Raw genomic sequence first — 23,815 nt, forward strand, 5'->3', positions numbered from 1 at the left:
AGTATGATCCAAACGGAAGAAAACACTGCCTTGTAATCATGTTGGAAAGGACATCTCACCTCAGAATCAGTGGGAGACCTCCGGAAAAATCCGTCGTATGTCAGGATATGAACCTTGAAGATCCCTCAGCAGATTCGAGTTCACCCTTAGGCAAAAAGGCAGGTGGTAAGGAGACCCTTCCTGGTGGAAGGGGCACTCCAAGGGGTCAAGAGTTGGTTTTTGGAACTTTATAGGATCTGAATAGAAGCCCTGAAGAGGAGACGGGCGCACCCACGTGCTCAGGAAGGATGAGCAGCCCTTGTCTGATTCTCACGGCAGAGACTGTACCGTAAGCAGCCTCTATCCCCTCTTATTACTTAGATGAGTCACAAACTGAAAAGCAACACCTCCATGTATCACACGTGCAATCTGTTAGTTAGACAACATGTTTTTAAAAGCTGGGGTTTGGGCACCTGGGTGGCTCAGTTCCTTAAGCGACAGTCTTCAACTCAGGTCATGATCCTGGAGTCCTGGGATCGATTCCTGCATCCGTCTCCCTGCTCAGCAGGGAGTCTGCTTCTCCCTCTAACCCTCTCCCCGCTCATGCTCTCTCTCTCTCTCTCTCAAGTAAATAAATAAAATCTTTAAAAAAATAAATCCAACCTGGGGTTCATGGAATGGATGATGAAAGGAATTCTTACGCAGGACATTTGGATGGTCACCGACCATTTTCTGAGCTTCCTGTAGCCGCAGTATTGTTGAGACAAAGCTCTGTGGCTTACTCTGAAGGACCAATAAGTCTTTTCCTGGTGGTTTAGAGCACCCTAATATATTGTGTTTTGAATAAGGGAAGAAACAGATGAGGGATACTGTGGGTCAGTTAGGTGAGAGGTTTAAATGAGGTTAGCTTCCATGAGAATCAGGAGATCAAGATTCTCTTCTGAGGGGTGGTCAGGGCTGGAGATGTAGGTCTGAGACACTAGCCTAAGAGGGTATTTAAAGCCCAGGGGCCAGTATGTGGATGAGTGGCAGGTGCGGCTGAGGACAGCCCAGTGCCATGCCAACATTCAGGTCCTCCCTGAACCTCAGTTTCCTCCTCTGTCGAACGGGATACTAATACCATTCCTCACACTGTGATGATAAAATGCAGTACGTAAGGCAGGAAAACAGAAACCAGCATCTGGAAAAGGAAGGGCTTCACAGTAATTAGCTACTTACGTTATTCTATAACCGTTTTCTTTCTAGAAGTTTTATTTTCTGAGTTAGGACATTCGAGGGGGGAAAAAACATCCGGATTGATGTTTCTTCAATGTTTTCCATAAAATAATATTTCCAAGGGGTGTTAACAGTTGCTCCATGAGCAATAAATTCCATGCATCCAAATGAAGTTGGCGGGACTTGGTCAATATGAATGTGTGTTCGGACTCATCAAAAAGGAGGTACTTTGCAGTAACTCGAAGTTTGGCCACAGGCTCCCCAGAGGGGGCGGGAGGTTCTCCCCGGATGGGGTCCCAGGGATCATCCTGGGCTGCTCTGTGAAGTTTGCTCTACCCCACCAAGGGAAGTGGTTCACATTCAGACACATTGACTTAGAGGTGTTAGTGAATCCATTCTACCCTTTGCTGTGTTCTTTCTCTCTCTTTTTTTAGATAAAACAATTTTTTAAAATTGAATTATATTTGACATATGTTTTTATATTAGTTTCAGGTGTACAACATAGTGATCCGATATTCTTACCCACTGCAAAATGATCACCTCGATAGTCTAGTTACCATCTGTCACTATAGAAAATGATTACACTATTATTGACTATAGTCCCTATGCTGTACTCTATATCCCTGTGACTTTTTTTTTTTTTAAATAACTGGGCATCTGTCCATCTTAATCCCATCCACCTGTTACACCCCCTTTCCTTCTGGCAACTGTGCTTGGTCTCTGTTTTCTATTAGTCTGTCTCTGTTCTGCTTTGTTTGTTTTGTTTTCTAAATTGCACATATGAGTGAAATCATATGGTATTTGTTTTTCTCTGTCTGTTGTATTTCACTTAGCATAATCCCTCTAGATCCCTCCATGTTGTGGAAAATGCAAGATCTCATTTTTTTCAATAGCTGAGTAATATTTTTATATATATAAATTTATTTTTATATTTATATATAAATATGTATAAATATAATTTATTATAAATATAACATGTAGTTATATTTATCTATAATAAATTATATATACTATATGTTATATTTTTATTATATATGTGTATATATATATACACATTTTCTTTATCCATTCATCTATTGATGAATAGTTAGGTTGCTTCCATATCTTAGCTATTGTGCTGCAATAAACATAGGGGTACATATATATTTTCAAATTAGCGCTTTTGTTTTCTTTGGATAAATACCCAGAAGTGAAATTCCTAGATGGCATGGTAGTTCTATTTTTAATTTTTTAAGAGACCTCTGCACTGTCTGTAGCGGCCGCGCCAATTTATATTCCCACCAACAGTGCTTGTGCCCTCCACCACTTTTAATTCAAGAGAAGAGATACGATTTTTAAGACACTAAAGTTCTTTTCTTTACAACAGAACAGAAGTTTCTGGAGGACACAGTTGCAGGCAAGCCGCCTCATTGTAGGAACATATCATTAGCTTTATTCCTTGAAGAAATAGGATCAGTATTATCTTCTGCCTATCTTCCTCCAAGGGATGTTGTAAGAGATAACTAGATGCAGTGGTCCCCTTTATTCACAGGGAATATGTTCCAAGGCCCTCAGTGGATACCTGCAACCATAAACAGTACTAAGCCCTATATATACGATTTTTTCCCTATACATACATACTTAGGATGAAGTTTGATTTATAAATTAGGCACAGCAAGAGATAAACAACCATAGCAGACAATGAACGATCATAACAAAATACCATACTACAAGTTATGTGAACGTGGACTCCCTCTCTCTCAAAATAGCTTATTACGGTGCTCACTCGTTTTCTTGTGACGAGATGAGATGGTAAAATCCTACACGAGATGAAGTGAGGTGAGTGACGTAGGCGTTGTGACACGGGCATTAGACCACTGGCGACCTTCTGATAAAGGAAGGTATGTCAGAGGGAAGAGCATCTGCTTTCGGACCACGGCTGATGGCAGATAACTGAAACCACGGATAAGGGGGGGGACCCGCTCACTGTAATCTGGCCAAGGATTTGGCCTTCCCACTGTAGACAGATGCAGCAAATGCACTACAGACTTATCCTTCCTGCTTAGTGGGCTTGCAAAACCTGTGGGTTTGGGGAAGATATCTGGCTCGTGAATTCTCTCTCTTAAGAGGATTACTAAAATGTCTCAAAAGTGTGCTGGCATTTTGAGATTAGAGAAGCTGACATTAAAGATAGAAAGTTCTGAAAGGAGAGACATTTTATTGTTCCAGAGAGGCGAGCAAGAGAGGAAGGTGTGGTGATAACAGGTTTGAGCGCTGTGTCTTAGGTTTTTCAATATAAGACATTTTCCTTTAAGAACATCTCAGCATCTTAACATACTTCCCTTGAAATAAAACAACGTAGTGTGCACTCTTTTGCAAGCCCCCATAGCTTCATGCCTATGTCTCTTTGTCTTCTGCGTGTTGATTATACATTCACAAAATTCATTACTGGCAAGCCGATAAGCAGTGGCTGCAGATCAATTCCGTCTCGGCTCCGGTATTAAAAAAAAAAAAAAAAATTCTATCCTTTCACTTTCTACTCAGTGGGTTCCCATTGTGGCGGGATGTTGCTGTTCCCATATATCATTCTGAAATTTGCAAACAGAGCTCTCATCTTTTATATTAACATGGGTGGCAGTGAATGCTACCTAGATTTAATTGGACCTGATATTTTGAGAGTAAGTCATGTTTTATTTACTTATTAGATTCTAATTTATATTACAGTGTTAATGAGTGAACTATCTGTGAGATGACCACTTGGGGAATTCAAATCTATCCCGTTCGTTCCCAAGGAAACAGAAGCGATCATATCTGCATCAGCTCTCTCTCTGTTTTGGCCATTGTTTGCATGAGAGACAGCTGTGGCATAAGAAAAAGGTCATGGGCAGGACTCTAAAAGCCTGCAGTACCACCTTCAGACCTTCTCCTTATACCTGTGTGACCTTTGGGTAACATGTTCTCCCCAATCCTCAAGGATGCTGGGAAGATAAAATGATACGACACTTTGAAAAGACCCTGAAAAAAACCTGAGGTATAGAAATGTATAATCTTAAGTGACATAATCTGTAATTAAATAGCACAGTAATGAATAACAAATCAGATCTATGCATGATACAGAGTGATGCATGAATCATTTTTTATGAAGAATTGGGTCTTTTACATTTTGTTCACGGCTATTGCTGAATCTCAGAATCTGTAAGAGTTCCTAGCATATAGTATGTGCTTTAAAAAAAAAAAAAGGGAGTGAAAGATTATGGATGAATGAATTTTTTAGTTATAATTTCACCCTTTTGCAAATATTTATGGAAGGCAATTAGCAGACAGATTTGTGTAAGGCGGGATCAGAAAGAAAAGAGAACTTAACACTTATTCAATGTCCACAATGGGCCAGACACTGTACTGCGTGTTTCATGTACTCTATTGCAAAGAATCAATTACCTCTTCAAAATCAATTTAACATTTCTTCCTTAGGCTTCAGAAAAAACAATGAATCATCCATCTGCATAAAAAACTCATTTGATATTTCCCTTACTCCGCTTACTGTGCCAACTTAGAGAAAAACTAAATCAACAACTTTGTTTAAACTGATAAATAGATCCAAAAAAATCCCGTTTCTTGATCATTTGGTTACAGCTACCCACTGTGCTTGAAAAGCCAATTAGAGAGCCAAGGATCCTGTGTATAAAATAGTCAAACTTGGCCCTCTGATGGCTGGCAGGTGAGTAGAGTTATGAGGACTGGAGGTCACAACTCAAGCAATGGCTGTTGCTTGCAGCAAACGGGAAGACAGCTCGGGCTGTTTGCAAAGCCTTCCATCTCAAGGAATGGCTGTTGCTTATAGCAAAGGGGAAGACAACTTGGGCTGTTTGCAAAGCCTTCTATCTCAAGCAATGGCTGTTGTTTGCAGCAAAGGGGAAGACAACTTGGGCTGTTTGCAAAGCCTCTCTTCCTGATTTTTCCACCCTGTGAAAATGGTGAGGAGCACCAACTGCCCATGGCTGTGATGGTACTATATGTGTCCCTGTCCCCCGGGTCCATAGAGCTGGCAACCTTTTCTCAGAGAGGAAGTGAAACATGTAGACCGAAATGGGTGTGCAGGAGATGTCCACATATCACTAGTAAATAGATGTGAATAACTTAAAATATTTTTTAAATCCCATTTCATTAAAAGTAATAGCAGGAAAATCCACATCATCAACATGACTTAAGTTTAAACCGGTACCCTAGAGCCTCATTTTACACATTTTTTTTTTCCGGTTCCTAATAGCATTCTGCTAATATCCCATGAAGAATTTTCCTGAATATAAACTTGGAACATTTTGATAATGACTTCTTTCTTTAAATATAAAATTATTACCCTGATTATGTTAACATTTTATATATTGAGTCTTTATTTTTATTGGGTTTTGTTAGTTTGACAATTTTCTTTAAGGATTGATATTTTTAAAAAAAGCAGATTTTCATCCTCAAGTCTCAGGTCCACCTGCTCTTCTCTTGTGTTCTTTCCTCCTCCTGTCCTTCTCTCTTCCCTTCCTCTCTCTCTTCCTCTCTGTTTCTTTGCTCCCTGACTCACGGTTTTCTTTTCTTAAAGGCTGATCACAATGGTCCCTTAGCCAAGTCGTCTGGCAAATTCCACGTGGGTCCCTGGATGGGCTCAGGGCTCCGTGAAGAGAGTTCTGGGTTATACTGAATCAAGTCAAGTCATCAGTTTCAGCTCTGGCTGCTTTTCACCAGCTTCAATTTTCAAAAGCCAGCTACCATGTCAGTTTTAAGGTTTTAAAAATTTACTCCTGATGCTTATGCAGCTTGGTTCCACAGTATCTGTGAAATGTTTTGCATACGTCTTAAAATTGTTTCTTCAATAAAAGCAAATTCGTTCCACTGGTTGAGAAGATGATTTTTTTTTTTTTCCTTGAAGGATTTGCTTTCCTTAAACAGCAGAGCATCTTGATATTTTCTCCCCGGTGGTGAGTAGGGAGGAATTACAGGAAACTGAAACAAAGCACATTTTGAATATGGTAGGAAAGAAATCTTAACCTTCTTGGTCTGGCTAAATGATCACTTCATATGCTCTTTGTTTATGAGTTTAAAGCAATTCTTTAAGATCATTTTGCTGAATTTACATGAATGTGTCAATTTCATCAGCCTGGCTCTGTATCACTTATTCAACCCAACATTCAACCAATATTCATCGAGTGCTATTACGGGCAGACACAGGTGCTGAGGAGATGCCAAATGGACATGTCCCTGCTTTCATGAAAGTTCTGACAAGAAGCCTGGCAACTGCATTGTGATAAATGTGATGGGAACACCCATGAGGGGCAACTAGCCAGACAAGAAAATCAGAGAAGGCTTCCTAGCATAGCAGTGGTGTGCTGAAACAGGTTCTTATGGGCTCCCAAGGCCACCTGTTAAATTGTCAGAAATTCCGCAAGCCACTCATCACTTAGTGATTACTAAAACTTATAATGTATGAACTTAAAATTATATACATTATACTTAAAACAAAGGTAATATATACTCAAAACTCATTACTTCCCAATTATTTACTCTTATCTATGATCTTGAGGTGATTTATGCCAATTATATCCGTCAGGGGGAAACCTCCTATTGTGGCATCGTGTTCAGTGAAATCACGTTGGTAGCTTGAAATCACCATGGTGGGAATATTTACACAACAGAAATTGGCAAATATGGCCCATAGCATGTTCACTACATCGAGAGCTGGTTGTGCAAGGACTCACCAGGATACCACTGAATCTTGCCCAGGAAGTGAAGAAATAGTGCCTGGCAAATGGTGTCTATTGGGTATTGGGTGTGGAGATGGCAGGATGTTCCAGGATGAGGAAACAGCCTGGGCGAAAGCAGGGAGGTGACAGAAGATGCTCTTCTGAGCTCCGGAGCCAAGGCTGTCTTGTATGTTTGGGACATACAGATGTTGGTTCTCTTACCTCCTACATGAAAACATCTAGTAGGACTCAGGCTCTGTTGGTCTTAGTCGCTATAATTCCACAGCATCTAGTATGGTGCTCGGCAGATCATCAGTGCTCGAGAAATGCTTGCTCTCATAATCCCAGGCATGGAGAGTGGGGAGGGGGGCCTAGAGCAAGGTGGCAGGCTGAGGACAGCACTGTGCAGGGGCTATGTCTGGGCTCTTGTCTCATGATAATAGGGAACCATGGAAAGCTGGTAAGCAGGAGAGTAATAAAAACATCTTTGCATTCTGAGCAATTCCTCTGGTTACAGTGTAGAGGATGAAGCAGAGTGTGGTAGAACCAAGGGCAGGGAATTAATTAGGAGGCTCTAATCCACGCGGGAGATGATAAATTTAGGGTTGCTGATGGGGACAGTTCAAAAGAGATTGAGAATGAATGTTTACTGGGGTCTGTCATGGATCAACTTTGAGGGCGAAGGAGAAAGGGAAACTCAGAAGTCAGCTGGGCTTCTGGCTAGGAGCGGGCGCGGCAGAGGGGGCCGCTCTGGGACGGTGACATTTGGGGGAGGACAGGAGGGCAGTTTTCAACAGGGTTATTGGAGGTGGTGGTTGGAGGTGTGTGGCAGGCTGTGGGATATATCGGTGTGATCAGGACAGTAGTCTGGGCTACTAGAGATTTGGGATGAAAGCTACTTCTGTCACCACAACGAAATCAGAATGCTGTGTCTGAGGAGATCCCACACTTTTCTGCACAAGAGCTCTTTTTGTCACCCAGCCCCAAGAGCCACATGTTTTAAAGACATATTGTCTAGCCAACAGGTTATGTGTATTAATAAGGAAATGATTGATTTTCACTCTGTAAGGCAGCTAAGCTACTTGGCTGGTGTTTTAGGATCTATTCTGGGATAATGAAGTGAAATGGAAGAGATATGCAAAATGGGTCAGAAGAAGACTTACAGAAAGCCATATAATTTGAAACTTGCTGGCAAAACGGGCTGCTGTAGACCATGCGTTTCAATGTAGGCTGGCTGGGGCAATGGCCCTCTGGATCCAGCAAGATGGTGTCTCCCTGGGCAGAAGAAAGCACTCAGAGCTGGACTTAACTGCGCATTTGTGGGGCTGGGTGACTGAACTCCTCTAATCCGACCATCGACCAATGGCTGTCCCTGGGAAGCATGATTCTAAGGAAGTTCTCCTGTGAAGCAGGAGGATGTTGGAAGAAGATATTCAGGTGCACGAGAGGGTATCTTCCTCTAAGAACATTCTAAATGTTAAAAACTGAATTGAGTTTCAATCACTTATTCTTGAGTAGACTTCATTAAGTGTAATCTTCTCATCTTTTGCCCTGAAGTTAAAGTGAAAGAAAATCTTAAGATAAATCTCCAAAGGTTAGAGATAATCAGGAGTTTCCCTTTATCATCAAAAGGAGGGGAAAAAAATTTTTTTTTCTTTTTAAATCCCTTTTACATGGGAGGAAAGTTAACACTAGTTTGCTTTGGATGCATTTCCTCTAAATGCATCGTAGGCACTTTTCTCAAACCTTCATTTTGCTTTATAAGAAAAAGGTGTCTCTTTTTTTCCTTTCTTTTCTTTGTATCTAGCATCTAAAAAAATCTGGCTCTGTTATCCAATGATGTCACAAACAGGAATAGAACAGACTCTAGCTTTCTGTATAGAAATGGAGAAATCAAAGAATAAAAGATATTTGAAGGAGGTCACTGTTTCTTAGTGAAATAGTATAAGGAAGAGCTGACGGGCAGAATATAAACTTTGAAATCTGAATAACCAGAGAAACTATTCTGAGTATTCTGAATCGAGGCATCATTGAGAACTTGCTCTTTTCTTTTAAAAACAAAACTCAAGAAGAAATCGAAATAGAACTTTTATAAATAGTATGGCCATTTGCTTTTTTCTCAGAAATCAGGCAGAAGGAACAGAACCACTTGTCATTGCAGCAAGACAATTACTCCCTTAATGTGAGACGGATGTGACAATAGGCAGAAACCACTGACATTCCTCTAAAACCTTTTGCTGCACTGGTACCAGTGAGACCACCAGGCAAAGAATCCAGTAAGTTGGGGATAGTCTCGGTCCAACTCTGTTATTCCCTCGAGCCGTCTTCCTTATGAAGGCTTTGTTCTTCAAAGCCTTCTTCAGTGTCACACCATGCCATGAAGAAATATGTGTCCCTTTCAAGGTCACTCACTTCCCTTGAAAATAACCCCTAGCACAAGCATCTTCAAGGGCAGGTGTGTATGTCACCCAACTGCTCTTCGGATCTGAGATGCTAAAGATAACCTCGCAGACCATCACGACGAGGCAAAACCAAAGAGCCAGTCAATGTTCTTCAGGATTCACACATCGTAGACATTTTCAATAACAGCAATTAAAATATTTCACTTGTAAGAGTAGTTTTGATTGGATATATTCCAGGCTAAGCATTTTACATAGAAAATATCATTTTACTCTCAAACACCCTATTGAGAAGGTACCACTAGGATCCTTGTTTTTTTCAGGTGAGTTCATTATGTTTAGCCAAATAATTTGCCCCAAGTCCCATAACTAGTAAAAACCAGATCTGAGGTCTGTCTGATGTCAAAATCTGATCTTAAAACCTTTATGTTAAAGAATCCTAGGCTGACTTCAAGTAAATTTTAAGGAATTTTCTTTTCTTTATTGTGGAAGTGTCTCTGGCATTATACCTTCATGTTCCAAGTTCAACTCGGGAAAATATATTGCTGCTTCCATGTGTAAAATGACATGTTAGCATGACCCTCTGTAGAATGTTTAGGCACAAGTAAGATGCAACTCCAACCTTCAGATAATTTATAACCATGGGAAGGGGAAGAAAAGGATGCAAATAACCACAATTCAAGAAATAATATGCTTCCTGTCTTAAGAAGGGCACACATAACCGGGGTACTCACAGTAAAGAAAGCACGACTGGAATAAAAATATATTTATTTGAACTAAATTCTAAAAAATATCCTTGGATCTGAAGAAGATATTTTCTACACGTGAATTCTCAAGATACCACTTATGCCTGAATGTTCTAAAGAAAGAAGATCCAGAGAAAAGAAAAATATCTGGATGCTAGAAAAGGAAACCTAACCAGTAGTGAAGAGATAATGTTCACAACACTCTTAACTGTTTAGAACTGGAAAAGCACATTTCAAAGAACCCTTCATTTTACAGGAAGCGAAGACCCACTAGCTAGAGGAGATAATACTACATTATTTTTTTCCTCCCTCTCTCCCTTCCATCCTTTCTTCCTTCCTTCCTTCTCATCTTCATTTGTGCTGTAGATTCAGAAAGAATTGTCTGGAGAAAATTAAGTACCTGGAGGCCACCCTACTCTTCTGTAATGGGTTCTACCCTTGTCTGTAACAAGGATTAATTGAATGGATGGTTTCAATTGGAATTTAATAAGGCTTGCTTCTTAATTTAGATTATATCTGACAAACCAATCTTTTCCTGGATTAGGTTTGAAATTATTCCTAATACAGTTAAATTATATCAAGTGAGATCAGTTTCATCTTCCCTGATAGGATAAGAAGGAGAGTATCAACACATCTGAAATTCATAGGCAGAGACTCAGCAGTTTTGCTTTCTCTTCCCTTGGAGAATTTACACACACCTGCAAAGTTCTTCAACTTGGGTGGGTAACAGAAGTGGTAGAATAATGAGGGCACTTTCCTGTCTGTGATGAAGATTGGCAGTTGGCAAAGGTAAGAAGCTTGGTTGGGACTTGAACAAATAGCACTTGTTTCTTCTTAGATCATTCCCTGTAGTGTGTTTTAGGCAATAGCCCTCCCTTAGAAGGCTGGGTCCTCTGGTGCTAAAGTTTATATGGACCACGTAGGAAGATATGTATTGAGAAAACTGTGGCATGCTGGGAAAGTCTTTTTTTGGATCAAACCATTTGCAATTGCCATCCCAAGTCTGCCCCTTGTTAGTTGCATGACCCCAGGCAGGCTACTCAGTTCTTGTAAATTTAACATTCTTTACCGTAAAATCAGGAAATGGATGCTCTATAAGATTGTGGCAGGGCTTTGAAATAAATATATAAAACATCTAGAAAGAGACTGACATGGGGAAGAGGATCTGTTTTGTCTTCTACTGGATTCCTCATGCCTGATACATGATAGGGGATTTGTTGAATGAATTTACTAAGTGCTCAACTATTTGTGGTCATGATGATCATCATTGTTACTATTTGTCCAAAGTCTTAATGTGCTTTTGTTCCCAGTCCTTAAAAATGTGTAATACACATATATAAGGATATATGTTATATAACATATAATATCATGCTATACAAAGAATACACAAAGCAAGAGTTGGAGATAAGTGCCATAATGTTGTTACCAAAATTTTATAACTTGATTATACAACCTGGCATAGCCAATATATATATTTTCTAAAGTTTATTGATATAAATGATCTCTACACCCAACACAGGGCTCCAACTCACAACCCTGAAATCAAGAGTCTCATGTTCTTCTGACTGAACCAGCCAGGTACTCCTAGCCAATGTATTTTTTTTTTTTTTTTTTGGAAGGAATTTCAGTGTCCCTTACACCTAACAGTTTAGATGTGGGCTAACTAGGAGAAGAAAAAGGATCTGATAATGTATAATAAAATAGACCTAAGACAAGCTTGGAGCAGGAGCATAGTTCATGGGAATGGATCTTTTCATTGGTCGGTAGATCCCACTAAATCATTGATCAGTGACTAGGTACAACAAATGAGCTGTCCTCTCTTGCAGATATGACGAGAATCTATGGCATTAGAGGAGGGGAATTTCATATCTGAAAATGTGGTGTGTGCATCTTCAGCCTTCCAATATAAAGAGGGGGGCAAAAGTAGACTTTTATGCTTTGTATTACCAAAACTTCAGGAAAGCATAACTGATGAGGCTCAAGACGAATAATTTCATTAGATTTGAGCATGGTGGGAAGTACTTGCTATAGTTATGAAGGGGATCAGACAGAAAGGCAGACAACTTGAGTCCTTTGGCTTTGCCACCTTGTTTCCTCAGCTTCTCATGCAGGTTTTACTGAAAGCCTTTGAGCTTTCTCTTCATACTTGATCTATTCAGCAAATCGTTACTGAACTCCGCCCTTGCATGGGATTGGCTTCAGAGGCACCCTTGTTGTTATAATGCAATGATCTGGCAACATGGGTCCCATCGTCAGAACCCTCATCTATGTATTCCTTAAGCACCATGAGGCCCCTGTGCATTACTTAACCTTTCTAAGCCTTGGTTTCCTTATCTAGAAAGTAAGGGGGAAGGTTCTAGCTCATCACAAATATTGTGGGTTTTTTTTTTTTACAAATATTTTTATAAGTATTATGTAATATAAACCACATATTGCCGAGTGTAGTCCTTTGAAGAAAGCTTTCAATATATGATCTAACAGTTATAAACACCGTTGCTTTTCCATAAAAGGTTCTGGAATGACTGCTAACAGCAACTGGTGCAATAAAGTAAATGATCTCCCAAGGAGGAGTTGCCAATCATGTCCTGGAATAAAGAGTCATTTTAATTTGTAGGCTTTCCAACTCATGATATCTGCGCACCTGCCACCTCTACCCTCAATTAGGAAATTGCTTCTTGGCCTCACCCAAAGGCTTATTAGAGTAAGAAAGCCTCTTTATGCAAATATTCCAGCTGAAGTGGACATCTAGAACTTCTAATGCAGTGAGGCTGTTTATCGAGGGTGACTGAGGGTTCCCTTGAGAAAGGAGAAATACATGGGGTGTCTGGGTGGCTCGGTCGGTTAAGCCTTTGACTCTTGATTTCAACTCAGGTCTTGATCTCAGGGTTGTGAGCTCAAGCCCGGAGTTGAGCTCCAGGCTAGGCATGGATCCCAATCAAAAAAAAAAAAAAAAAGGGGTGGGGGTGGGGTGGGGGGGGTGGAATACAACCCTCTAGTTCTTAGGAAGTATGTAGATTTTATATTTTAGTTCACGTATAATTTCATGGATGTGGCTTATATGGATAATAAAACTACCGCTTTCCAAATTCCACCCAATAAAGCCTCTGGCGGAACATACCCATTCTTTCAGCAAATCCTATTGGTGTTTCCTGCTAAATGTATCCAAATCCCAACCACCTGTTGCCTTTCCGCTATGTTCGAGGCTGGCTTTGGTCCTTCCCCATACCCTATTCCACATTGCAGCCTGCCTCCTAGTCCTCTGTCCTGTAGAGCCTGCTTTTCTCCTTCCTCTCCTTCCTTAAATCACTCCACTTTGTCCTATGTCAAGATTACCAGATATACTTTTTTTTTTTTTTTTTAGCTCATTCGACACTTTTTTGTCCTGTTATTTTATGGCCTGCTATACAATATCCTCTCACGTGAGTGCACCCTTACATGCCCTGTATTATTTCTACTCTTGATTCTGACATTTCTTACAAAGAAATGTGTCTTTTTAAGAGCACATTCCTTATTAACAACCCTCCTATTATAATGTAGTTGGACAAATTCCACAAAAATGTCTCATCCACATTCTGGTAATAAAGAGTCCATTTGACCTCTTAGAGAATTTTTAATAGAAGGACTTGAACACGTATGAACATACTCCAGTGGAGATCCTTCTGAGAAGTGTGTGATGGTCGCAAAGCCCTTTTGTTCAAGTGCTTCTTACGCCCTCTTCTTTAGGGCTGTTTTGTATATCAGCAACCTGAGTGCCTGGCCATTCAAGCACGGCTGGGATAGCGGCCTCTTAAAACATGAATCCGTGTCTAGGCAATAGATTTGAGAGGAATAAATGATTGCCATTTTTCTTCCCAGGAAAGGAAGAAAATAGCTTTTTGTGGAAGCCCCAAATATGCTCTTTCCCAAACAGGTCGTGGTCATTTGGGGTTACCCCAAGGTCATTAAAACCCAGAGCTAGACCTATAAATCTCTTGCCCTGTCCGTCTCTCAAGGAGAGATAAAGGGACCAGATCAGATTCTTTCTCATCCTACTTCCTACCAGTTCACCCCGAAAAGCCCCAAACTGGTTTGATTCAGACTCAGCCAAGGGAACCTACTCTGATTCCATGGCCCCCTTTCTGCCCTGTCATTCCCTCTCCTCCCTTCACACATCCGCTCCTCTTTGACTATATCTGAAATCTCTTTCACAAAGGATTTTAAAAATCGAAGCAAGCTAAGCACATATGTGCCCGACATAGTTTTGTGTGAATGACTTTCAATTAAAATGCAATCACTCAGTCCCCAACCAGGTTTAAAGGGCTGATATAGATTTGGTTAGTACGTCATGACCGGGAGACCAATAAAAAGAACATAAGGGCTTTGTGCAGTCATCCTGGTGGGCGAAAAGGGCCGACGAAGAACAGGCTGGAGACCCTTTGCAAACTTCTCAATTTTGCCTAAGGCAGGTCCTGTTTATCTTTAACGGAGTGGGGGGACAAATATAAATGCGGCACCTGGTTTTTGTGCTTGGCAGCTGCAACCTCAGAAGCCCTGTCTCATATGATTTATGAAAATGTACTTTTCTTCTTTTAATGTGTGCTTGACTTCATACAAAGGAGCATTTTCCCCCCTGAAGATTCATTAATGAAGGTTACGCCATAGCCTTAAAAAAGAAACGCAGATGAAATGTTTAATTATTTACGATTGAACATATAGAACATTTGCCTGGTTTGCACAGCTGAAGATATAATTAGAGGTTCCTAGAGAGAGAACGGGCTGAGGGTATGCAGAAATTTCAAACATATTAGAAAGAAAATTTCCCCCAAATTGCTCACAAATGTGAGGGATTAGTCCATCTACCTGGGGCTCTCTGAAATTCCGTGATTGAGTAGCTGAGAAAGAAAAGATTGCTTCCTTTCTCAATGCCATTTTGTTGGACGTTTTTAACGAAGTAGCAAATTTGTAGCTCAATAGGAAAAGCTCCCCGACAATGTATTAGAATTTATCATCCCAGCCCATGTATCCAGCTACTTCATTTTTTAGATTATCGCACTTCCCTCATTCGTAGAAGTATGACTAATGCAAATACCTTTGCAGACACCTGCATGCTGTTTTCCTGCATGTTCATGATGGCTTCGGAGATCTTGACATCTATTGGGTCCATGACAGACTCAATGTTGAATGGTCCTTCCAGTCGCTCTGCCACCAAGAGCATCGCATCTGTTAAAGTACAGGAACATGATTTATATGAGAACAGAGGGTTCCGGGTGGTTAACCTGTGCTTAAACAGTTCCAACACAACTGGTTGAAAAATAACCATTCACTCAAAATTTTTACTTGATTGTATATAATCTGAAATGGGATGGATGACTAAATATCAAAGCAGTATTTTATGTTTTTATTTCATTTGAAGATTTAAACTTATTTTACATATATAAAAACAGGCTTAAACATGAGAAAATCAGTTCATATTAACATTGTTGAATGTCTCTATCCCACGTGAAGTTAAACCAAAAGAACAAAATTAAGAACAAAATGATATTAGGTCAGGAATCAGCTACATTTCAAACATGGAGTCTAGGCTCTTCTTCTGGGGGATGAGGAAAATTGAGAAAGTTGGAGAAGTGCCAGCATGTGGATTGGGGTGCAAAAATGTCGAGACCCTTTCAAACCTATTTAAGATGCATGGAGCATTTCTAGATAATCCAAGAACAGACCTGTCCTTACTTTATGTCCTTCCGTCTTAGCCCTTTGGCATCCTTTGGAGGATAGAGATATGTCTCTTACTTGGTTTTGTATGTTCAAGGCTTATTATGGTGCCTGTCACATTGTAAACGCTCAACAAATATTTGTGAAATGAAATTGTGCTGAACTGAACTTCTGCTTGCGAAGCTTTAATTTTCTGGAGAAGATAGTCCTAATGATATGTTGGCAGGAGGTCTGCCTGAGGAGATGATAGCCCTGAGTTCTGGGCCTTGCGCCATCAATAACTAGCAGAACACCTGCGGGGAGAAAGCTTCTGAGCTTATCTGGCCTCAGACTGTTGGGGTGCTGATGAGGAGTCTCTCAGGGTCGATGGCGAGGGACATTCGCCCATTCTTGTGCCCCTGAAAACTGGCTCCCTTCTGTCTTTCGTGTTCAGGGCACAGTTTGGTAACCTGCTTCCAGGTTGTCGAATAGAACTTTCTGGGACGATGATAATGGGACTCTTGAAACTTACCATGTGACTAGTGTGACTGAAGAATCAAACTGTTAATAAATTAGTTTGCTTTTAATTAATTTAAATGTAATTTTAAAAATATTTTATTTATTTATTTGAGAGAGAGACAGAGCAGAGGAGAGAGGCAGAGGCAGAAGCAGACTCCTTACTAACAGGGAACCCAATGCGGGACTCGATCGCAGGGCAGATCATGACGTGAGCAGAAGGCAGATGCTTAACTAACTAAGTGAGCTACACAGGTGCCCTAATTTAAATATAATTTAAAATATTTAATTGAGACTAGTGGCTGCCATATTAGACACTGCAGCCTATACTTTTTTTTTTAATTAACGTATAATGTATTATTAGCCCCAGGGGTACAGGTCTGTGAATCACCAGGTTTACACACTTTACAGTACTCACCATAGCACATACCCTCCCCAGTGTCCATAACGCAGCCACCTATCCCTGCTCCCCAACCCCCAGCAACCCTCAATTTGTTTCATGAGATTAAGAGTCTCTTATGGTTTGTCTCCCTCCCGATCCCATCTTGTTTCATTTTTTCCCTCCCTACCCACCACGACCTCCAGTCCTGCCTCTTAAATTCCTCATATCAGAAACAGCATATGATAATTTTCTTTCTCTGATTGACTTATTTCCCTTAGCATGATACCTTCTAGTTCCATTCACGTTGTTGCAAATGGCAAGATTTCGTTTCTTTTGATGTAGCCTAGACTTTTAACATACAGATTCCAATCTTAGATTTCAAGTTTTTCCACTGCTAAAGCTCTTGGGAGCCAATCTTAAAACACTTTCCTTCTTTCAAAATAATACATGTTTATTATCAAACACTTACAAAATACAGAAAAAAAAAAAAAACCAACAACAAAGGAGAGAAATACACCCATAATGCCACTTCCCAGAATAACACCTGGGATAGTTTGCTTTTTTTCTTCTATGCATAAATATTTTAAGCATGCAACTGGAAATATACCATCCATATATCATATAATTTGCTTCCTAACTGTATTATTAATGTGAAATGCTGTTTATAGTAGTTATTTTATAGTTTTAGCACCAAGAAACCAAACTTTATTTTTATTACATATCCAGCTATGCATGCTCAGTCAAGGTCCATCAAAATCTTTTCAGAATTACAAGTAGTTTCCAATTAGGCTGATTAGAAACCTTTTAAGAGGTGAATTCTTGTAAGAAGGATACAGTACTCTCTCGGAAGCAAAGATAATATTTCTGAAGAGCACGGGGTTTTGTGCACAGTATCAGCTTTCACAACACCCACTGGCCATCTGCACCCGATCCCAGAACCGAGCCTCCGCTCTACCCCCATAAAATGTTCCCAGAGTGAATGCACTCAGGGAGGTCCCTCTAGTCCACACGTATCCCAGGTACTCTGTCCCACATAGCATTCTTACCACGGGAAAGATTTTGAATGTGAACAGACTCACAAAGAACCCCTAACAGCAAAATTTTTTCCCCCTTAGATAATGCAAACTTCTCTGTGTACATCACAGCACGATCTTATAACAAAAGTAACAATTTCTCTGTGGCTTACAGACCCAGTTATCTGGCGGTGCGGACAGAGGATACCTATTGCGAGGTTGTAGTATTTTGATCTTAGGTTTTTCCCTTGAAAGATTTAAAAGGTGGCTAACTGTTGTCTGAGAGCTAATCTGTTTCTTTTACATCTCCATATGTGTTTTGTATCTTTATTAAAAATAATCCCCTTTCCCGTTAGACTTTACAACAGGTTTTTTTATGACAATTAATTATGATGAATTAGCAAGTTTCTCTAGATGGGTGCATTCTGCTAGGAGAATCCAGAAAACTCGTAGGGGAAAAAGACTTGGCCTGATGGAGTTATTCAACAAATGCACTGAAAGAAACTGAAACCATGGGTCCCTTAACTTGGTGTTTTACAGACATATTTGCATAAATCATAAGACAAAGCATACTGGCCAGTCGTATATTCTTCCGACATGAATGGGCTGACTTGAGGCAGTGCTAAGTTTAACTCTCTGGGAAATCTGAGAGCCACTGTGCTCTCCGCAGTAAAGACAAGTGTAGTGGACTTACTGTAGAGTCCCAGTTTTGCAATTACAGGGTCCTCTCATAAAGCAGGGAGGTTTTTCTGTTTAGTGATTTCAGTCTTTTTGTCCTGGTTCCTTTCCCAACACAGTGCTGGCCTGTTAGGTTTCTGGGTCTGCAAACGCATCTTATCTTTTTAGACTCCATCATGGTAAAACTGCTCAGGGCGAGTTTCTTCAGATCACTTGCCTATGGGGCCTTGGAAAAAGGCAGTCTGACTGATGATCCTGCATGTTAAACCTAAGCAAATGATCACATTTACTCAAATTGCTTGCTTCTAGATTTCCACGTTCTTCTTCGTCGTCTTCTTTAAAAGATTATTTATTTATTTACTTGAGAGAAACAGAGACGGGCAAAGGAAGAAGGAGAAGCAGACTTTCTACTGAGCAGGAAGCGTAACCAGGGGCTTGATCGCAGGACCCTGGAATCAGACCCTGAGCAATAGGCAGATGCTTAACCAACTGAGATACTCAGGCACCCCACAGATTTCCATTCTTTATCTCAATTCACTTACTTTGTTATAAAACCCAACTTAAGATGACACACTTTTGATGTCGGTAAGTATCTATTTTCTTTTAATTTAGATCAGCAGAATATGTTACTTTAAGCTGTTATGTGGTTTAGGCTATTACTAATGATGTATGTACTAGTTTATATATATAGTGTATACTAGTTTATGTATTATATATTTATATTATATATTCTTTATATTTAATACATTTATTTATATATTGTTTATATATAATATATATAAACGAAGTGATCATTTTTCAATATATATGTATCAAATCATTATGTTGTATACTTTATAAATATATATTATATATAAATTAGTATAGATATACACACACACTAACTATAAACATATATTTACTGGGGCACCTGGGTGGCTCAGTGGGGTTAAGCCTCTGCCTTCGGCTCAGGTCGTGATCCCAGGGTCCTGGGATAGAGCCCCACATCGGGCTCTCTGCTCAGCAGGGAGCCTGCTTCCCCCCCACCCCTCTCTGACTGCCTCTCAGCCTACTTGTATCTCTGTCTGTCAAATTAATAAATAAGATCTCTAAAAAAATAAACAAAAAACCCCCCCATATATTTACTAAGTAAATTAAATTCTCTTTTGAAGACTCAAAAGTCAATGTAGAGCCTCCAAATCTCAGAATCATTAGTAGGAGTAGTAATGTGCATATAGTTAACGATACTATATTTTACACTTAAAAATTTGTTAAGGTAGCTTTTATGTGATGTGTTTTTTACCAAAATAATAATAATGGAAAAAAGCAGTAATGATTATTATACTCATCAACTATAGAAGTGGAGAAAAGGCAACACTTCTACACTGTTGGTGGGGACATAAGCTGGCGCAGCCACTATGGAGAACAGTATAGAGTTTCCTCAAAAGATTAAAAATAGGCCTACCATATGATCCAGCAATCCCATTTCTGGGAAACCAAATCACCATCTTGAAATATATCTGCAGCCCCATGTTCACTGCAGTATTATTTATAATAGCCAGGTCACGGGAACGACGGAACTGTCCATCAACATATGCATGGATAAAGATGTGAAATATGCATATCATTCAGTCTTAGAAAAGGAAGAAATTCTGCCATTTGCAACAACATGGATAGACCTTGAAGGCGTTATGTTAAGTGAAATAAGTCAGAGAAAGACAAATACTATATGGTCTCAGTTATATGTGGAATCTTAAAAAAAAAAAAACCTGAACTCATAGATACGGAAAATGGATTAGTGGTTGCTAGGAGCAGGGATTAGGAGGTAAGAGAAGTGGGTGGAGGAGGTCAAAGGGTACAAACTTCAGTTAATATTCCTGGGAATGTACAGCCTCGTGACTGTAGTTAACAATATTGTTTTACATATTGAAAGTTGCAAAGAGAGTAGATCTTAAAAGTTCTCAGCACAAGAAAAAAATGTGCAACTGTGTAATGGATATTAACTAGACTTATTGTGATGATCATTTTTCAGTAGATATCCATGTATCAAATCATTATGCTGTACACCTTGGACTAATACAATGTTACACATCAGTTATATCTCAATAAAAATGAAAACAAAATAAAAACACATCTCCTTAAGAAACAAATCATCCCTCTGCCAAGTGTTGTTCTAAATATACATGACAGGACTCCCCAGGGCCACAAAAGGAAAAGCAGATTTTCAGAAAACACTTCCAGTATTTTGCATTTTGCTATTAAGGGGCAGGCTTATAGCTCTTTGGGTCTATAGGTCTTTGGGAGTCTAGATACATTATGGAAGGAGAACATGGCAGCAAGACCAGAGCTGTTCAGTCCTGGGACTCCATTCCATGTATGCCTGGAAGCCAATGGCCAGTCTCCCTGGACCCCAGAACTCACATGGTAAGAGGGTCCGCATAGCCCACTGAGCAGCCAGCAGCATCCCTGCCTGACTGCTTAGCTCCCCACTGGCTGGGCAAGGCTGTCACCAGATCAGGAAAACCTTCCCTCTTCTTTGGGGCTGAAGGAAACCATCCCTCTCTCTCCCCCCAGTACCTTTATGACACCAAGACAGTAGTTGGTTAAGTTTCTCTGCAATCAGTTAAATCACAACATAGTCATAACTTACTCCAGAGGCTGCCATCCTACGCTGTCTTAATTACCTCCATGCCTTTTATATTGTGAAATATTTGGAACATTATTTTTAACTGTGCTCTTGGAGCTGTTATCTATGGCCAATTAAGCCAGGTCTGTCCTGGCGTGTCTGCTAATGATCAGCTGATCTTTCTGCACATATTTCCTGTGCCGGCAGAGTTTGGATCTCTTTAAACAAAGGACTGTTGTCTTGCTCCAGCAGCATCCATAACTTCTGTTTCTAAGTGGAGGTGAAGTTTAGACGAGTTCTAGAAATAACTGGTATCACAGGACAAGGTTCTGAGGCGCAGAGCTGCGGTGACTGTGTTAGGACAGGAAGTGTGCGTTGCAGCTCAGCTGGAAAGGTGCACATTCAAAGCTGAGGCATCAGGCTGCAGGCAAAGCTGCACCTCTGGGCCAAGGCATTTTGCTCAAGTAAGCACAGACTTTCCTATAAAGAGTAAGGAGACCTGCCTCTGGTTAGATGGAGGCAGGCGCTTGTGTTTCCATCTAGGACCCTCTATTCAATGCCAGAGACATAACAGAGGCCACAGAGTCCCATTCTGTTCATCATGACCATGTCTCCCTGATAGCAGTGGCACGAGGAAACAAACCAGAGAGTGTCTGGGAAGTTGGTAGCACAGTGCCTGGAGTACGATGAGCTCTCCACAAACGTTAGCTAATCCAAGGCACTTCCGGGTGGAAGTGGAAAAGAGAGGACCAACTTGCAAGAAATTTTGGTCGAAGTGCTGACAGCAGTTGATGCGAGGAGGAAGAGAGTACATACAAGGCACGGGGCTGACTTGAAGCTGTGTAGCTGCTGCTCTTTTGTACGCTAAATCAATGTCTTGATAATAGCTGCTTTGTGATGGATGAGTTCATTACTGAGAGATACAAGACTGTGTTCTTTCCTCAGGATGCGTCCCTCTGCCAATGAATGATGATTACAAAGTCTTGGATGCCTTTCCTATTGAGGGGTGGGGTTTATGCCCCATGCCCTTGAATTTGGGGGGGGGGGCAAATTCACTGACAGTGCACAATGGAAGGGACACTGTCTGTTTCCAGATAGGTACTGAAGAGACTAGAATTTCCACTTTTGATTTCTTGTGAGACTCTATTCGGAGCTGGACTGGTCGTGTGTGGGCACTCAAGTGACAGTCTTGGTTGGGTCCAGATTTCCAGTCAGCCTTCCTGTTGCAGACAGAATATCTGTGCCTCCCCTCCCCCAAACTCACATGTTGAAAACCAGTCTCCAAAGTGATGCTACTTGGAGGGGGACTTTTGGGAAGTCATTAGGACGTGAGAGCTTCTTGGCCCCTTCCATCATGTGAGGACACCGCAAGAAGATGGCTGTGTATGGAAGGAAGCAGGCTTACACCAGACGCCACATCTCCTGGTGCCTTGACCTAGGACTTCATAGGCTCCAGAATTGTGAGAAATACACGTTGGCTATTTAAACCACGCAGATTCTGGTATTTTTGTTATAGCAGCCCCTATGGGAATAAGACAGCTGCAATAGTGCCAGACATATGAGTGAGGTAGTCTAGGACCTTCCAGACCTATCCCAGTGGATTGCCATCTAGGGACCCCAGCCAACACTGTGGGGGTGGAGGGGGGAGCAGCAGAATCAGCGCCCTGAGCTGTACTTGAATTCCCGACCCACTATACTGTGATTTGTAATAATAAGGTTGTTATTTTAAGCTGTTAAACTTGGGGACCATTTATTTTGCAGCAAAAGGAAATCAGAGTGACTAAATATTTATAATATTTATAAAAGATTCAGATATTTTTCCAATATTTGTTTGACGGAGACCTAAATAGTCAGAATTCTAGTCGATTAATATTTGACCAATTTAACATTTATGATATAACCCTAGTTGACAGATACTGAAATGGTCAAAAAAAAAAAAAAGTTGCCCTCAAGGGAACATACAAAAGGAACTTGCTCTAAGTCTGCAAAGCACCACGGTTCACCAAATACACACCAGCTAGCCTCAGATTAGGATATATGTTTCTCCTGGGATGTGAGCATGAAAGAGATCAAGTGAGAGAGAAAGCAGGTTTGGAAAAAGGCAAATATTCTGACTTTTTTTTCTAAGTATTTGACTTTATGAAGAGCAAAAGCTCTGACACAGGAGCTAGACATTATCTCTCATCTTTGGATGGCACTGGATTAAAAACTATCCCGCTGCAGGCACTGCTACATGTTTATGTTCCTCTAAGATAGAAATATTCAGTAGGATTTCCTACAATCAGATATATATTTTTAATTTATTTCTTGAGAAAAGGAGATGTAACATCAGAAATGATCTTACTTAGGGCTCCTGATTTTAACCTAGAAGGGAATGATTTTCAAAATGTTTTAGAGATGAGAAGAGAAGGCCTTTCTTTTTAAATGAGGTGTTATCAGCCCTTTCCTAAATAGCGATGGAGTAGAAATGACCTTGAAAATTCAATGGAGGAAATTTGGGGGAAACAGGTGAGGGTAGCCAAAAGGCAGAGACTTTCAGTTACAAGATATTGAGATCTGGGGGTATGGGAATTCTAGCTAACAATATGTACTGTTTTGTATACTAGAAAGGTGGCAGGACAGTTGATCTTGAAAGTTCTCATCAGACACACAAAAAGGATAATTATGGGAGGCAATGGAAGTGACCTTATTGTGATAATCATTTTGTCACATACGCATGTTATCAGATCAACACGTTGTACACCTTAAACTCACCCAGTTTTATATGCCAGTTATATTTCAAAAAAGTATATATATATTTTTTAAAAAGAATGCTAAGAAAACAGAGGACATTTAATCCAAATAAGCTCAACCTGACATAATCAGTATTTGTGACTTGCTCAGGACTGTCCCCGTATCACTGTGGAC

General features: G+C 40.3%; 1 protein-coding gene across 2 annotated transcripts in view; it reads right to left on the reverse strand.

Moving 5' to 3' along the window:
• The window catches only part of GPC6 (glypican 6), a 1,097,888-nt gene that overhangs the window by 90,866 nt on the left and 983,207 nt on the right, over nucleotides 1-23,815 (reverse strand). For both annotated transcript variants that reach the window (XM_059144890.1, XM_059144891.1), the window contains exon 5: nucleotides 15,116-15,246. In XM_059144890.1, the coding sequence (XP_059000873.1) occupies nucleotides 15,116-15,246 (131 nt within the window). The remainder of the gene's footprint in view (nucleotides 1-15,115; nucleotides 15,247-23,815) is intronic.

This window comes from Mustela lutreola, chromosome 13 (genome assembly GCF_030435805.1).
Source record: "Mustela lutreola isolate mMusLut2 chromosome 13, mMusLut2.pri, whole genome shotgun sequence".
NCBI classification, from domain to species: domain Eukaryota; kingdom Metazoa; phylum Chordata; class Mammalia; order Carnivora; family Mustelidae; genus Mustela; species Mustela lutreola.